General features: G+C 39.8%; 2 protein-coding genes across 2 annotated transcripts; both read left to right on the plus strand.

Annotated features, from left to right (window-relative positions):
- Positions 1-1,256: 1,256 nt before the first annotated feature.
- cts12 (cathepsin 12) lies at positions 1,257-3,703 on the plus strand (the record flags this gene model as incomplete). Its single annotated transcript, XM_080860226.1, has 7 exons — positions 1,257-1,430; positions 1,660-1,782; positions 1,991-2,155; positions 2,337-2,558; positions 2,908-3,076; positions 3,366-3,471; positions 3,604-3,703. 7 exons carry the CDS (start codon positions 1,257-1,259, stop codon positions 3,701-3,703), a joined length of 1,059 nt encoding a protein of 352 aa, XP_080716352.1.
- Positions 3,704-5,915: 2,212 nt separating this feature from the next.
- ttc39c (tetratricopeptide repeat domain 39C) lies at positions 5,916-15,051 on the plus strand (the record flags this gene model as incomplete). Its single annotated transcript, XM_080860625.1, has 14 exons — positions 5,916-6,070; positions 6,450-6,498; positions 8,221-8,346; positions 9,576-9,690; positions 10,142-10,508; positions 12,058-12,226; positions 12,359-12,452; positions 12,700-12,807; positions 13,017-13,126; positions 13,256-13,379; positions 13,531-13,628; positions 14,008-14,112; positions 14,793-14,831; positions 14,962-15,051. Exons 1-14 carry the CDS (start codon positions 5,922-5,924, stop codon positions 15,049-15,051), a joined length of 1,743 nt encoding a protein of 580 aa, XP_080716751.1. The 5' UTR covers positions 5,916-5,921.
- Positions 15,052-17,936: the final 2,885 nt, after the last annotated feature.

Consider the following 17,936-nt stretch of genomic DNA (forward strand, 5'->3'; position numbering starts at 1 on the left):
CATTTATTCACATCTCATTCCACCAGTCTGGTACAGGTTGATCTTTGTCTCATCCTTCCATGTCACTTCATGCCAGAACGCTATGGTGTGTTATTGTCGCCAGACCGTGCCTGACTATGAAAGCGTCATCTTCTCTTAAGCTTGACTTATCCACACCTATGTACTGGAGATAAATCTTGATCTGTTTAACAACTGTTCATCAGTCTTTTGTTTTCCCAGGGTCTATGAGGTTGTTTGCTTTTTTAAGGGGTCAACAGGGCACCCTTGTCTCTCAATGATATAGCAAACTGTTGATTTTGGCACGATACAAGGTGTTGTCTGTAATTGACTGTTAAGCCGTCTTGATGGTTGCATTGACTGGCTCTGGTCCCATGTCTCATTTCACGTTGAAAGACAACAGCACATTTCAAATTAGAATGTCTCTAGACACCTCTAGAAACAATTTGCAAGCTTTTTGGCATAGTGTAACAATAAAATAGGTCACACATGCCTTAAGAATCAAACTTTGAGCTACCAGTTGCGTTTTCCAGTTACCATTAGTTAAAATTATCTGGGCACAAAAATAATTTCATCCCCTGCATGGTTCATTGGGTACTGATGTGAACTCCAACTTAATTTCCAATTCAATGATTGCATTGGAACGGAGCAGCCCCAAAAGAACAAAAAAGTCATGATCCAAATCCTTGTGCTGAATCTTTGTGACACAAAAAGATGATGACAGAGAACCATTCCAGTATTTTTCATGTAGTTGTGGTGTCAATTAGTTAAAATCTAAACGTTAGGTATAACACTGTGTAACTTTATGAAACGGTTTATCATGGTTCTTTTTTCTTTTAAGTTAGGTTGACAGGGCAGGCTGTATGGTCACACCCCTCACTAAAGGGGATATAAGGAGGAGTGAGCAGATATTTTGTATGCTCTTGAAGACACACTTATTTGCTGCCCTTCCATACAGAACTTATACAATCAGTTGGGTGAGTCTTGTGCTTAGGCTATCATATTAATTTCATTCTTTACATATGATTATGTGTGATTACAGTGATGAGGATGATCACAGATGTATATGTATGACAAACCTCTGTACAGTACAAGGGCCATGTTAGGAAACACTTAATGCATATATCAGTAATCTGTCATATTGTGACTATTTCTGTGAGAGTGTGTGTGCCTGCATATGCATGTAAGTCCATTGAAAAAGTGTTTCATGCTCACAACTACTTTTGACTGAAAGAAACACAAATGAAAGTTTCCTCAAAATGACCATCTTGTTAGTCATGTTCCAGGTTTGCTGGACTGGAGTCTTGGCCAGGACGTGTTTGATTGTCCTGCTTTTGTGGGACCCTAACTATGCCACCGCAGACTCAGACGAAGAAATAGAAAGTGAGTGGACACTGTGGAAGCAAAGCAATGGTGTGGCATATGATGAAGAGGTAAGTCAACACACAGACTTTGTCCAATGATCCAATATGAGAACACAACTGTACACTACACTACTCACACACACACACACACACACACACACACACACACACACACACACACACACACACACACACACACACACACACACACACACACACACACACAAACACACACATTATTACAACATCACAGTGTCATCAGGACTGCATTAGTAACCTTTGTTTTGTTGGTGTGTAGATGGATGACTTTGAAAGAAAGGGGATTTGGGAGGGCCACTTGAGTGTCATCAAAAGCAACAATATGAACTACCTCCAAGGGTCCAAAGGGTTCACCATGGCAATGAACAAATATGGTGACCTGGTGAGTCCTATTTATATTGTTTAAAATTACTTATAAATACATCTGATAGATGAATGGAACTTTTGAACTTTCTGTAGAGCTTGGAGATATTTTAATAACTACTTTTGCCTGAGATATACATTGCATAATAGCAATGTATAATAATTTCTATGCTGGTGACATTAATCAGTATTTAATGTTTTTTTCTAACCCCCACCTATTCCCGCAGACAGATAAAGAGTACAAACGACTGCAGGGAGCCTTTATTACTGGCCAAGCTGCCAAAAGAGGGAAGGATGTGTCTCCCCGTAAACTTAGAGCTGGGGCCAAGCGTCTAGGACTGGCTACTGTGGATTACAGAACTATGGGTTATGTCACTGAAGTCAAGGACCAGGTAGAGTTCTCAAGTTAAGTTATTTTGTGTAATATATCTTGTAGTTAATTGCCTCACATGTATTACAATTATGCTTGAGAGTCAAAAGTGCATTTGTCTCAGGAAAACTAGAAACAGAATGAACTATGAAAGAATTTACCTGTAGAAATATATCTAGCGCCTGATTGTTCTGTTCTGACAGGGCTTTTGTGGCTCTTGCTGGGCATTCAGTACTACGGGTGCTGTTGAGGGACAAATGTTTAAGAAGACTGGCAAACTTGTGTCTCTGAGTGAACAAAACCTGGTGGACTGCTCCAAGTCGTTTGGGACCCATGGCTGTAGTGGTGCCTGGATGGCCAATGCCTATGATTATGTAGTGAAAAATGGTCTGCAATCGTCTGACTCGTACCCCTACACATCAGCGGTATGTTTTTTGACTCGTACCCCTCACATCAGTTGTATGTTCTTTGGTTTATGTAGGTAGACATTATGTTGGCACTGACATATTTTTCATCATCATCATTATCTTCTTCACTTATAATAAATAAAGAAATAACAGTATATGGGTTCATCTCTGGGTAAGGGCTCCTCAACTCACTTATAATAAATAAAGAAATAACAGTATATGGGTTCATCTCTGGGTTAGGGTCACTCAAGTTTTATGTGTTAGTAAAATAAGGATTCCTTTGGGAAGTTTGGTTTGATCCTGCATTTAAAGTCACAGTCAAATGGAGAATGGTTCCTAATGAAGGGTTTGTAATGATTGTCATTAGGATACCCAGCCTTGTTTCTATGACAACGCCAAGGCAGTGGCCAAGATCAGTGATTATAGGTTCATACCAGCTGGAGATGAACAGGCCTTGGCTGATGCTGTGGCAACCATTGGGCCAATAACAGTTGCCATTGATGCTGACCACACCAGTTTCCTGTTCTACAGTTCAGGTATGTCATCACCCTATGCAGTGCACCAAACCTCTCAGAACAGAATTACTGACACAGAAATACAGTTCAATGGTATTAATTTGCAGAGCTGACAAATTTAATATAGCCTCTGCACAAAGTGTCTTTGTGTCTGGTTACACCAAACAAAATTGTATTTATGAAATTTAATTTACAATGTCATTTGTATTATAGAAATAACAAAATAGTGTTTATAAAAAAAACGAACCCAACACATCAATAAATGATCATAAGATAATTAACTCATATCACTGTTATTAATCTGCACTAGGTATCTATGAGGAGCCTCTCTGCAGCCCTAACAGCCTCAGCCATGCAGTGGTGCTGGTGGGCTATGGCTCAGAGGGAGGAAAGGACTACTGGATCATTAAAAACAGGTGAGCACCTTTCCAGTGCCAAATATTTTATGAGAACATTAGACAATGTTGCTATTGTTATTCTGTGGTCTTCAGATGCTTTGGAAGTAGCAGCTAGTCTCTCACTTGTTTAACTTGCTCTTGCCTTTTCAGCTGGGGCTCAGGATGGGGAGAAGGAGGATACATGCGGCTTATCCGAAATGGAAGCAACACCTGTGGGATTGCCAGCTACGCCCTCTATCCAGTCATGTAAAATCTGATTACTCAAAATTTTGGCAATTTTTTTTTCATTTCCAAAAAAATCTAAAAGATATTCCTTTTCTTCAGCAAAAGAGGCAGTTATTGTACCATGTTGCTGTCTGTGTTTTCAATGCAGTTGTGTTCTTAGCAGTATAATGTTTACTGAGGGAAGGTCATAACTCAGAGCAACACACAAAGGATACATCTGCGCATCTGTGTGCTGAATCAACAAACAGGGCCAGTTTATGATGAGATGCATTGTTTTCATCTGGCACCTCTTCCTCTTAAGCAGTCTCTGTGTATGGCAAGGTTTGTAATGCTGCCAGATGTAGTCTGAGAATTCGAACTTTTCTCGTCAAAGTTTTTTTCTTTTGAAATCAGTTTAGTCTGTCTGTGTTTATGTCAGTGGATTGCTGTAAATTATTACATACAATCTGGTGCTCAGATCAGGGTGCTCTTGATGTAATTTTACAAATGTGATTGACTTTCTTAACTCACAAGGTTCAGTAAATGTTAAAGCAATGAAACGCTCATATGCTTGAAAAATAAATTGAATTAAATATTATCAATCAAGTAAACAGAATAAAATCACAAACTCTGTTCCTTATGTTATTGACTGAATAGCTGGGTTACAACTGAGGCCTGCAAAATTAATCACTAAACATAGGTCCATAACCTTCATAATCTTTTTATTTTGTCCATGGATTGCATGCTTTGAACTATGAACAGATAAAAGAAAACATGAAGAGCATTTAAGAAGAGAACTGGTTTTTTTTTTGTTTTGTTGGGAGGTTCATCCAGTGAGAAGCCAGTTATGCTTTCATCATTTATTCATGATGAGTGTGCTGCTCCAAAAGGCGTGGTGCATCCATGGCCAGTCCATGCAGAGCCTCTCCACATGCCCTCAATGTGTCTGTCTCGCCCTCTCACACATATGCACTCACCCTTTTCATCTTCATACTTTAGGGTGTGGTCCCAACAGAATGTTCAACTGCCTACCTGCATCGGAGTATGGCGGGAATAACATTCCTTTACCACTTTATTCTAGTTGAATATGGTAAGAAGTTGTAAATTCAAACGTATTCATACAAATTTCAAATTTATACATTTCATGCTAATATTATTTTCGTGATCCGTGAACGTTTCCTACAGTTAAAGGCAACCAAGAACAGATGATACAGACATGGTTAATCATGGGTTAATTATTAGAGGGCCAAAACACAGAAGAATTTGTTTTAAACAACCAACTTAACCCTAGAAATAAAGCAGAACTCAAATAGATACAATCAAGAAAAAACGCCACATTTTCCGAGACATCAAAATCAGAATCAGAATTATTTTAATGGCCAAGTAGATTTACACATGCAGGAAACTGACTTGGTATGGTTGGTGCATAGGACATACAACATATACACATACAAACAAAATAGCAAAAATGACAGCAGATCTATAATAACATGAACCAATGTACCAATGTACTTAGGGCACGATATGTTATGTTGCTGTTGCCTGACTGTCCGCCGGCTTACCCGCCTGCCTCACGTTGTTGCGTCTGGGGTGAAAGGTTGTAGCTGTCATCACTGCCGCCATAGCTAGATCTAAGCAACCAAGGAAAGTGGGTAGTGGGAGGAGTGGCTCACGCAGTCATCGGCTTCGACAAAGCTCTGCCATCTACAGCTAATGGGATGCGAGCACAGATCATAGCTTATTTGAGAATCCCCATCCTTTAACAGGCACTGAATCTGCGACATCCAGCCTATTGGAACGACGAAGAGTTGTGAAATTTGTGGAATATTGCATTGTGCGGACCGGATTGGAAAAGAAGCGTTTCATCTTGTTATGTAATTGCTCGGGCGCAGCGCCTGGAAGAATATGTACACACCGCTGGACTTCCAGCAAGAATGACGGCATCGTTGTGAGGCATGGCAAGAGGATTTGCCGAGGACACAATATGCCTTTGTTTGAAGTGGGAATGAAGTGGCAATTCATATGATTGCACATTGTTTTTCATATCTGAGGCGCTAGTTGCTGGCCCGATGTTCTGATGCTCCAGTGACCGCTAAACAAAAAACGAGGTACTGTCTGCCTGTTTCAAAGGAAGGTACTTAGCTGCAGCAGTACCAATGAGGTATGTGATAAATTCATGGTAGTATTCAGTGCATTTCTCGTTTCCTTCTGATATTAATTTTACATAGACTTCACCACCTTGTCTTGTTACAAGCTTCCAGACAATGGCGGGGCCTAACCAATCTCAGCATGAGCAGCAGCAGGTAGAGGAGAAAACCAATCAAATTGATGATGCAGAGCTAGCTCTTCAGGGCATCAATATGCTCCTAAACAACGGGTTTAAAGAGAGCGATGAGCTTTTCAGAAAATACAGGTGCGTGTCTCAATTATTTGCCTTCATAGGCCTACGGTTATTGCTATTCAATGTGAGACAAGTACCTAACAATAAATACACTGGGTCATGGTAAAAATCAGAGAATTTGTATGCATGATTGCTGTAGATCTGAGAGCCTTTTTACGTAGCCTGTCTCTGTGTTAGTGTGTGTGCTCGAATATACATTCAACCATCCCTTTAGTTGTCTTACTAACCTAAATGCAGTATTGGTAGACCTGGGTGAATTAATTTAGTATGTGTTTTCAGAAGCAGTAGTGAATAGATTCATTTTAGAATGAATCAATTATGGTATTAACAAACCAAGACTTCGGTAAGGGTCTCCTTGGCTATCTAAATTGAATCACATTCTTCTCCACAGAACCCACAGTCCTTTGATGAGTTTTGGAGCCAGTTTCGTTAGCTTCCTGGTAAGTCATGGCCATACTTGATGGTTCATTTACAATGATACAATGACTATGTATGTACTGTTCTTGAGCTTCTTCCTGTTCTTGTACCTCATCAGCACCTACAACAAATGTACTCCGGACTTTCCTCTAGATTTTTATATGTGTGTGGAGAGATACCAGAAGTGTCATGGTTGTTGGTGTTTTCTACATTACTCCATCTGCATCTGAATATGATCCGTCTGAAACGTTTTCTCCCTTCATCTGTGTAGTTTTCTTTTCATTCCAGAAAGCTTTATTTTTCTTTCTGTGTTTGTTTTAAAATGCGTGATCATCTGCTGGTTATGGTGGCCCTGAGGTTAATGTACTGCAGTTTAAGCAAACACATCCAAATAGAGAATTCCGTTGTCTCAATTTGCAACTTGTTTCTGTAATGTTGTGTCTCAATTGGCAGCTTGCTTGCTAAATGTTGCACATTTGTTGTCAAATGGATGAAGATGTTTTCCTTATTTGCTAGTGTTTTGTCTTTTTGAACGTGTTTAGCTAAGTTGCAGTGTGTTGAGCTTTCAGGGCCATTTGTGTGTGTGTGTGTGTGTGTGTGTGTGTGTGTGTGTGTGTGTGTGTGTGTGTGTGTGTCTGTGTGTGTGTGTGTGTCTGTGTGTGTCTGTGTGTGTCTGTGTGTGTGTAAAAGACAGAAAGACCAAGAACTAGAGAAAGTGAAAGAGGTGCAGGGAGAGAAAGACAGAATGGACAGGAAGGGCGATAGAGGCTTCTCCACACCAGAATAAAGCAGGCCCCTGTAACATCTATTTATGTCAAAGACAGATCTCACTGTCTGCCAGATGTAAATAAGCATCTGATAGATACTAATCAAGTATTGACTGTGGATTGAAAGTGGATTGCTCGTGTTGATCCAAGGAGTAGTGGCGTTAGGAATATTTGTATGAGACGGGGCATAACATTAGTTTTTCTTGGTTTTACCTGACCGAATTGAATTTCCTGAAATAATTCATTTGTTTTGCTATGTTAAGGAAGCCTTAGGCGCTTTACTCCTTTGCTGCGAAGAACAAGGGAAGTTTCTTATGGGAGAAATCCCCCCCCCACACATACAAACAAATACAAACACACACACGCACACGCACACGCACACGCACACGCACACGCACACGCACACGCACACACACACACACACAGCATACGTCCAAGTTTCCCCATGTCTTGAATAAAGGACCCTTTGTATTCTGTTTTGTGAGCCCCATTGTGTAATCTAGCCAATCTGATTACCACCATTAAAAACAATTCTTATTGTCTTGTAAAAACATTTGAGCCTCACACATTTCTGATCCAAAATAAGAAAAATAAACCCAGTTGAACAAAGATTGCAACAGCCATGATGCAACCCATTAATCTGCTCTCTTCACCAGCTCTTGACACTATCATCTGGTGGACTGGTGACCTGAGTGGATATTAAAGAGAATGCTGAGAGCTGTTCCCACCATGTGCCTTTCTCTTTCGGTCGTGTCTATGTATTAGCCTTTTATGTCATTTCCGTCCTTTAATACGCACACTAATCCCCCCTAATCCGTCCCTTCTCTCTGGTGGCACATACCAGTCATTAAGGTATAGAGGCAGGAAGTTGTAAAAAGTCTTTGCTTATATGATTGCTGTTCCTGTGGAGGGTAGTGCAAATCGTGCTGTATCAATGTGTCATGAAGTCATGTAACCTGAATGTGCGTTTGTGTGTAGAATGCGATGATGACCTTTGAGGAGGAGAAAATGCAAACAGCATGTGATGACCTGAAGACAACAGAGAAGCTTTGTGAGAGTGATGTTGGGGTCATTGAAACCATCCGTAACAAAATCAAGAAGAGTGTAAGTCTCTGTGTTTTTCAATTTCTTTGTCCAAACCCTTTTTTCTTTCTCTGTGTTATTGTGCGTAGGAGTGTATGTGTGAGTGAGTGAGTGAGTGAGTGAGTGAGTGAGTGTGTGTGTGTGTGTGTGTGTGTGTGTGTGTGTGTGTGTGTGTGTGTGTGTGTGTGTGTGTGTCTTGTGTGTAGGAGTGTATGTGTGAGATAGAGAGGGCAAGAAACGATTCAAAGACGACATCACCTATACAGAGCATAAGCCTAATATAGAATAGAAATGTCATAATAAAAGAAAAATGAAACAAATATTTACAGCCTAAGACATTCTGTGTGTGTTTGATCAGTTACAGGCTGCCTGTAAAGACCAGGAGTCATGATGCTGTATGAAACAGTATAAGTGCTGCTTGTAATGACCAGGAGTCATGACGCTGTATGAAACAGTATAAGTGCTGCTTGTAATGACCAGGAGTCATGATGCTGTATGAAACCGTATAAGTGCTTTACATACTTGCCTCTTTACAAGTGGCTATTTTATCCCCACCATCCCCAGACACAGAAGATTTCAGACACTACTTAGGTGAAACAGTGCTGTTTTTTAAAAGCATTCTTAAAATAAGAAACCTTTAGTAGCACTTTAATTCAACTGTATGGACTGTACATGTTTTCATGCAAAAACCCTGGAGCCAGGAAGTGTGAACATGTTTGCACACTATTCTTGACATTAAATAATGATGAGATGCTGCGAATGAACATAGTGGCACCTTGCAGAACTGCAATGTTTTTTTTTGTGGAGAAGTACAGTGAACTGAAACATATCAATGATCTATAATCACAGTTTGTTTATAGTGGATGTTTCCCTGGATGGCATTATCACTCTTAGTTATGGTGTTACAGACAGTGACACATTCATAGTATTGTTTTAGTTTGTAAAGTGAATTGCTAAACAAATCTGTCTCTACTTCTTGGTACACCTGGTGTATCTTACCTTTTTGAAAATGTAAATCATAAGAAGAAAAAATGGGAATACTGGACATTGTAAAAACTAGAAATGAATAGGATACTGTAAAAACTGTCACAATGATAAACTGCAGTATTTATTTATTGTTGATGTTAGATATACTATCATGTATATCATGTATTGTTAATGTTTGATGTACTGTCATGTATTGTTGTAGATACAGTATGTTTCATATGTTGTGTTAGTTTTTACATACATTTGCATATGGGCTCTTTAAGATGGACAGTCAGAGGCCTGAGGTGACTGTGGTGGATCGTCTCCAGAGGCAGATCATTGTGGCTGACTGCCAGGTTTACCTTGCTGTCCTCTCCTTTGTGAAACAGGAACTCTCAGGTTAGAGAGAAACAACATTTTTGTCACCTTGGTTGAAAGTTGGATGATGATATTTTGATCTCTGTGTTGTTATGCATGAATCACAGCCATTCTTCGAGAGAGTGGTATTACATCAGGTTCAGCCTGCAGGGAAATGCGTACTCATGAATTATGAGGGCGCAGACAACTACTGGTGCATATTTGATCTTTTTTGTAAGTTATGTGCTCAGAAAGACATGTTTAATACTGCTCTAGGTATGTCATGCAAAGGACACATCATTTTTGACATTTTCTGCTGCCAAGAAAGAATAACGGATAATATATTGTTCTTAAAAAATGACGCAGATGACTCGCAGATGCCATTGTTTTGACTTTTTGCCACTACAAACATTTACTAACACTATGCATCTCTGTAAATGGAGTATACTCTATAAGCAGAAGACTTGAAGACAATGTTCTGTTTTTCCTTCAGCTTACATTAAAGGAGGCTGGATCCTCCGCAAGGCTTGGAAAATGTACAACAAGTGCTACAGTGACATCAATCAACTGCAGGAGTCCTGCCATCAGAGGTCACCCACCCAGGAGGAGGCGCTGTCCACGGACCAGGCCAATCATAACATGCCAGCAGCTGAGGCCGATGTGATCACGGAAGAGACCCTCAACCGCCTGAAGGGCTCTGTCAGCTTTGGCTACGGCCTGTTCCATCTCTGCATTTCCATGGTGCCACCCCATCTCCTCAAGATCGTCAACCTGCTGGGCTTCCCCGGTGACCGACACCAAGGCTTAGCCTCGTTGGCATATGCCAGTGAAAGCAAGGACATGAAAGCCCCGTTAGCAACGTAAGCCCTTACACTTTACTACATAAACATCAAAATCTGTCCGTCCATCCATCTGTCCACCCATCTGTTGTCATTAGGGCAATGTCTGTGTTTTTGCTAAGTTCATATCAATGACTTCATATAGATGTCTCCAAAAAGTGAAGCGAACACGGGCCTGATGGTGGGCTGCAGTACAATGTGTAACTCTGCCCAGTCCCATGTGTTGCAATCACAAAGTAGTCTATTTCTTTTCTCGTCTAATCTGTCTTTCCATCTACAGTATATAATTCAAACAGTTTGTTTTCCCTATGGTGATATCTGCATTACAAACGTTATTCAATATCGTAAGGAGGTGTGGATACACTTGGAAATGAAGAGATTGACATCCTTCGCTGGAAGACACCAGCTGCAGTACCTGAATCGCGCCCATACTCGTTCATTATGTGGAGTGGCTTAGCTTGTTGTCTTGTTTAACCTATGGTGTCTCTCTACTTTGAAGGGATATTAACGATTACAAAAATTGAGTGCCGAGTGTGAATAAAGGTTTTAGGGAGGTTGGCGTGCAGTCTAATCTTACCTAACAATTGCTAGCAAATGTAACATTACACTTACCCAACAAAAAGAACATCCATGAACACTGTGTCTTAACTGTTACTACAGCTTTGCTGTGGTTATTGCTGCAAGTTGATTTTGTAGACGTACCTGCCTTCGTATTTTAGTCGTTGGCCGTACCTGATTTCGGCTCTCTTTTCTACTGTGCAAACTCCAGCAAATTTATGCTTAATTTCTATTGAACCGAAGGGCATGGAGTCACGTCCTCCGCCTCTATATATAGTCAATGGTTCATATCAACAAATCAATTAATCCTTGATGTCCTTACAGGACGTTTGTCACAGTAATGTCGCTTTTTAAAGGCTGCCAATAAAATATTTATAAAGTAGTCATTGTAATTACTGTACCAGTGTGCCAGTAGCAGTGTATCTAAAGCAAATAAAATAGACAGTATGAAACAGATGAGAAATATTGATATATAGAAATTTAGAAATAGAATCATACCGTTTTTCAGCAAAAGCCATCTTATATAGATTTAGTTGTGCCAACGGTTGAAAGGAGAGTGCTTATTAAGTGAACAGAATGATTCAGTACAGACAGTCCTATTAATTTGCCTTGCTGTTCCTTTGATTTGTGGTGTTAATCATCCTTGCCTAGATAGTTCCTGTTTGTAGTCTAGAGGCTGACAGCTTGTTATTTGCAGTCTAAGAATAGCTGTAGTCGACATGCGTAATCAACTTGTGCAGTACTGTTGAACCAAAAACTGCTGCTGGGCATAACTGTGATGTATTAGTACATACAAGTAAAGATCTAGGGGTTTTTAAATACCATTATAGTCTCACACTGAAGTTATCCTTGCCCTTTTCACACTGGCTGCAAAGAATCGTTAAAAATAACGGTAAAATTTGAGCTGGTTCACAAGAGGATCACAAAAGTCCTATCATAATTTGTGTATTACAATTCATATGAAGTATGATACTGATATCTGTAATAATTTGTGTAATGAATCATTTTTTAGCTTGGCACTCCTGTGGTACCACACAGTAGTGCAGCCCTTCTTCGCTGTGGATGGATCCGACTCGCAAGTTGGACTACTGGAGGCTAAAGCCATCTTACAGAAAAAGTCATTGGTGTACCCCAACTCCTCTCTCTTCATTTTCTTCAGAGGACGAGTGCAGAGGCTTGAGGTTTGTCTATTTTGTATTGATTGTGTGTAAAAATGTATTTGAAATGTTGAAATGAGAACTTTTCTCCTGAATATTCTTGTTCTGGTTATGTTGTATTTGATGAGTGAGGTTGAGTGTCCTTTGGTCTTTCAGTGCCAGATCAACAGTGCTCTTGCATCTTTCCATCATGCTTTGGAGCTCGTCTCAGACCAGAGAGAGATGCAACATGTGTGTCTGTATGAGATCGGTATGGAAGACTAAACACACACACACACACACAAAGATGTATCCATACATGACTGGGCTGTTTCGCATGTATATCACTTATCTTCCAGGCATCTAACTTGTCCACTACAAGCTGAGTAAAACACAACCACATTAGCCTACTGTATGTAATCATCCAAACTCATTACTTGTCCCTCACTGTCTCTCCTTCCTTTTGGCTTTTTTTCATTCTTTCTCTCACTGGTACTACTGTGGTAAACAAACTGCAGGTTGGTGCAGCATGATTGAGCTGAACTTTGAGGATGCTTATAAGGCATTTGAGAGACTGAAGAATGAATCTCGGTGGTCACAATGCTATTATGCTTACTTGACTGGAGGTAAGGATTCTTAACACTTAATTTCAACCATATCCTTGATTATTTGTCATTGAGATGTCATGGTTCATAACTTATAAAATGGTTGTTACAAAGGGAATAATTAATAACTGAACATCTTATATAGTAATAGATACACCATGCTGGTCTGTCACTTTAACCATATCTGTTTAGTTTTTATATCTGCTGATTTAATCTTTCGTCCTCTTAAGTGTGTCAGGGGGCCTCTGGAGATCTAGAAGGGGCCAGAGGCATCTTCAAAGATGTGCAGAAGCTTTTTAAACGGAAGAACAATCAGATTGAGCAGTTTGCACTCCGAAAGGTGAGTTTGAAGTGGATAGTTTGCAGTCCTTTTAAGGCTAAAATAAATCAGAATGATGGATTGTACTGTTTTCATTTGCCAACTTGCCCTTAATCGTTCAATTTAATCCGTTTGGTTTCTTTTAATCAGGCTGAAAGGCTTCGAAAAACATCTCCTACCAGAGAGCTTTGCATCCTGGGAATAGTTGAGGTGCTATATCTGTGGAAGGCTTTGCCCAACTGCTCAGCCACGAAACTCCAGGTCATGAGCCAAGGTCAGAAGGACTTAAACTATATTCGTATTTACACACATAGATGAATGTATTCAGAGTTTTTTAAATTGCGTGCTCTCACATACAGTGCTTGTATACTTGTGTTTTTGAAACAATTGATTAATATTTATTGATTGTATACTTTATTTTTCAGTTCTGCAAGGTCTGGAGGACCCGTCTAGCTATGGTTTGAGACATCTGCTCCTTGGTGCCATACAGAAGTCCCTTGGAAACATTAAAGATGCAGTTCAGGTATAATAGCTTTCATAAATAGTGACTTATGAAATGTATTTTGGGTAGTCATTTTTATGAAAAAACAGTTACAGAATACAAGATTTATTTCATGTTTAATATTAAAACATTTCTGCTCCAAATACCCATGCAGTTGAGGCTTACTGTGTGCTCACCAACTGTTTGTCAACAATACAATTTAAAAAAATATAATAAAATCTAAAACATATAGTGCTTTACACAGGACCTATGGGTATCATTTATTTGCAGTGATCAAAAACCTAGAGTTCAGTACTCGGTACTAGAGCTTAATAAGCTTAACCACTGTTTCTGTCATTTTCTTTTTAAAAGTATTAAAATGATCATTTCCTAAGTGCATGTTGTGATTCTGCTCTTACAGTCTTTCCAACTGGCAGCCAGAGATGATCTGGGCAGGCAGACTAACTCATATATACAACCTTATTCTGTTTACGAACTGGGCTGTATGCTGCTCACCAAACCTGAGGTAGAGTGAAAACTCTTTCTCTCTTTAGAATTCACACGTAGGATTGTTATGCAGTAGGTCTCCTCTATGTTGATGAGTGATGTTGATGTGTTGATGTGTTGATGTTGATGATTAATATATTTCTACGGATAAAGGATTTTTAATTCAGAATACTCTTTTGTAATATTGTTGGAATTCCCCTTACACGCCAACAGCTATGGATTAAAAAAACATGTTCTGTGGAAAATATCCTGTCTCTGAGACTACTGCAGGCTCAATCGGAACAAGATGTCTCAACCTGTCTGTCAATCATGTACCCAAGACAAGGCAGGGCATGCATTTGTTTAAAGGGTGGGACTTCTAGCGGGAAAAGGGATGATTCTAGTGAAAAAATATTTGAGCCTAGGCCTGTCTGTCTTTTAAATGTGTGATTAACTTCACATAATCTGAGGGTAGTCACATGAAGCTTGTATATGTCCTGAGTAAAATGAACAAGCTTATAAAATGATCATCATGCGTTCCATGATTGTAAAATGGAACCCCTCCGTACATTCCATGATTGTAAAATGGAACCCCTCGGTACATACCATGATTGTAAAATGGAACCCCTCGGTACATTCCATGATTGTAAAATGGAACCCCTCGGTACGCTCCATAATTGTAAAATGGAAACCCTCAGTAATTGTTCCTTTTTTATGCAGACGGTGGGAAAGGGACGGTCGTTGCTTCTTCAGTCAAAGGTAAGACAGCTACAATAACTCTAAATGCACACTAAAATAACTGGTACGGTTGCACTGAATTTGGTTGGGTAGGGCATGGGGGATATGTTATTGGTCCTCAGTCTTGGATGCTCTCTCACTTCTTCTGCAGGACAATTACACCGGGTATGACTTTGAAAATCGACTACACGTCCGTATCCACTCCGCCCTGGCATCTATGAAGGAAGTGGTTCCCCAGTAATGCCAGTTACAGAAGATTATTGTTCAGTTCCATCCCCACCTCTGATCTCTGCACTTTTTTGTCCAATTTTTCAACAACAAATACAAGCCATCTAAGTTTACGGTGATATAAATTTTACAAACAAAAAAATCATTGTATTGTTACATTACATTATTTGTATTCCTGTGAAACTGTTTGTGTGACCAATTATTGGTCTTCGGTAATACCATTTGTTAATTCCTAATCACTCGAGGATCAAGGTTTTAAAAGGGTATGATTTTGGACCGGTGAGCATTCTATTTTGGTGTAGGGGATTATGAAAAATGTCTTAATGCCATGTGTTACACCACATTTCAGGCGTTTTCAGGTGAGGACCATGGCTTGCCTGTCTGAACAATAACTCTTGTGTGTTCCATCTATTGAGCTGTCGAGTCGATCGGTGGAACCCCTGGTCTGTCTTTTTTGCCTCATGAATGCCGTTATACATTTTTGTTAAAAGAACAGCAAACAGTTTGGCAGCTGATGCATGTCCGCAGAGTCTGAATCAAACTCTGTCACAAATAAAACAGGGTTTTATTTTGTTTTGTTTTTAAATCACATTAGTAATGCTTTCTGGGCGGTTGGGATTACATACTACTGTCCTCTTGCAAGTACATTTTTATAGGTTACAAGAATCCAGCAAAATATAGTCAGATTTACCCAGAAGGTCATCCCAGGTTATTTGTATTTAATGTATTTATGTTGATGGACCTTCTGTTCTATTCCTTATGATTTATTCTCATGATTTGCAAGTCAAATATAGCATCATCTCAGGCCACCTGACTGTCACGTTTGAGCCCTGTGCCATTTGCCTCTTTATTGAAAATCCTCATGACCTTATTAGTATGCTTAAAAGTAATCCAGGCAAGATTCCCAACACATTTCATAGTAGTTCAAACTAGTGCTCACTCCCAACATAGCACACACACGTAGCTTTAGCTAGATGAATACTTAAGAGTGTCTCTATTGGAGATGACCAGTGCATCCTTACAGTATATTTATACAACATCAGTGTTTTCCTGATTGTCACCATTTGTATTTTTACTCTTTGTTGTTTTTTTCTTCAGATTCAGATGGAATCTCATTGATCACCATACTTAATCACTAAATTTACAGTGAGAATTCCATCAAGTTCTGGCTTTACCTTTTAACTTTACATTAAATGCGCTTTATCAGAACAACATACAGTCATTTTACTTTCTTCCATACTAGTGACAAGTGCAGCTCCCAGACTTTAATGCTTAAAGCAGGGAATGAGGATTTCACAACAAAATATACACTTCGAGGTGTGGGAAATGAGCAATAAAGAATAGTTGTTTAAAAAGCGTATTGATTCTGTGGAAGGTTGTAAAGAAAATCTTTGCTGCACTTTGTTCTCATGTGTGCTTTGTCTCATTCTCAATGTACTGTTGCAAGGGTGTATTTGATTTGATCTAATACTTGTGAGTTGATGTGTATGTGGCTTTCCACCCAAATGTCAAGTGATTTGAAAATATTGGCGCACTGTTCATGTGACCATGTCATGTCATGGTATCGAATGGCTGGGCGGTCATCTTGCATAGACACCCAAAACTTTTTACTCTCTTACAAGGGATGCACAACATCAGTTCACTGAGGATGAACCTACGCTTGACCCTATGCTTTCAAGTCCCAAGCTTTTGTCTGGACATCTGCAAAAGACATTGAAATGAGGCTGGGATTTCGAAGGATCATTCTGCTTGTAACTGCTTGGCTTATGACCAGAAAGTATTGAGCATAGAGTGTGTTTTGTGGTGTTTGAAGGACTTGAGTTGTGCAATCTCTCTGTAGGCCATGCACTGTAATGGGTGCCAAGTCGTCTACAAAGTCTCAGGGGATGGGAGAGTTGCTATGAAAGTGGGGTGGTACATTTTCCAGCAGGAACTGGTTTTCCTGCATGTAATTTTTTTCTCTATAAAATTGGGTTAACAGTAACAATAAAGTACAATATTACCAATTATCTGAATTATGTGTGTGAGGTGTTTACATTCTTTGGACAAGAGGGAACATGTTATTTTGAGCGTGAGTTGTTGTAGTTACTTTACAGAGGTGTTCGCCCCAGTACAGTATAACTGTTAGCATTTAAATTATACTTGGCATATTTGACGAAATATCTTTAATAGGATGATAAGAATCATTACGTTGTGCCTCTCGTCATCCTGTCATCCATGTCTTGGGTGCCATGACAACAGTTACCCAAACACAAGCAGTGAGGCTCCCCAATGAGTCATTGTGACGAAACGGCTACCCCGCGTCATTTATCAGCCAGCAACACTTAACACATATGGGTAACATCAGACTGTTGGTAAACATATGAGGCAGTAACAGGCTCGAGTCGGTTCTTTGGAATAGCGGTGGAAATCACAGGGCACCGGCCATCACCCTTCGTAAGTTTTCGCCATTGTTATCATGGACGTTTACTGTTTTCCCTCAGATCACATTTGCAAATTATTAGGGCTACAATATGCCCCTGGCGCGTACTTTAAAATTGTTATTTGCTCTATTATAGGGGAACATGGAGCAAGCCCACGTGTATCAGTATCCCCCAAAGATTGAGGTGCCACGCGGCCTCAGAGCGCTCATTGAGGGCCTTAGCCTAGCTGTTGTGCAGAGGCGGCCGGAAAGTATACCGCACTTCGCTACGCTTTACTTTGCAGAACTGATGCGTTTTAGAGCAGGTGAGCCACATGTATCAATGGTATAATTAGACAAATATGTAAGAAAATCACAGTCTGGCAGTGTATCTTTTGTATATGTCCTCTCTTATCTTGCTATTTGCTGCACAGTGTGTAACAACGAAGATATCCAAGGGCTTGTGAAACAGTTCCATAAAAGCAGAGGTAAAGATG

Source organism: Sprattus sprattus (assembly GCF_963457725.1).
Source record: "Sprattus sprattus genome assembly, chromosome: 2".
In the NCBI taxonomy this organism is placed as follows: domain Eukaryota; kingdom Metazoa; phylum Chordata; class Actinopteri; order Clupeiformes; family Clupeidae; genus Sprattus; species Sprattus sprattus.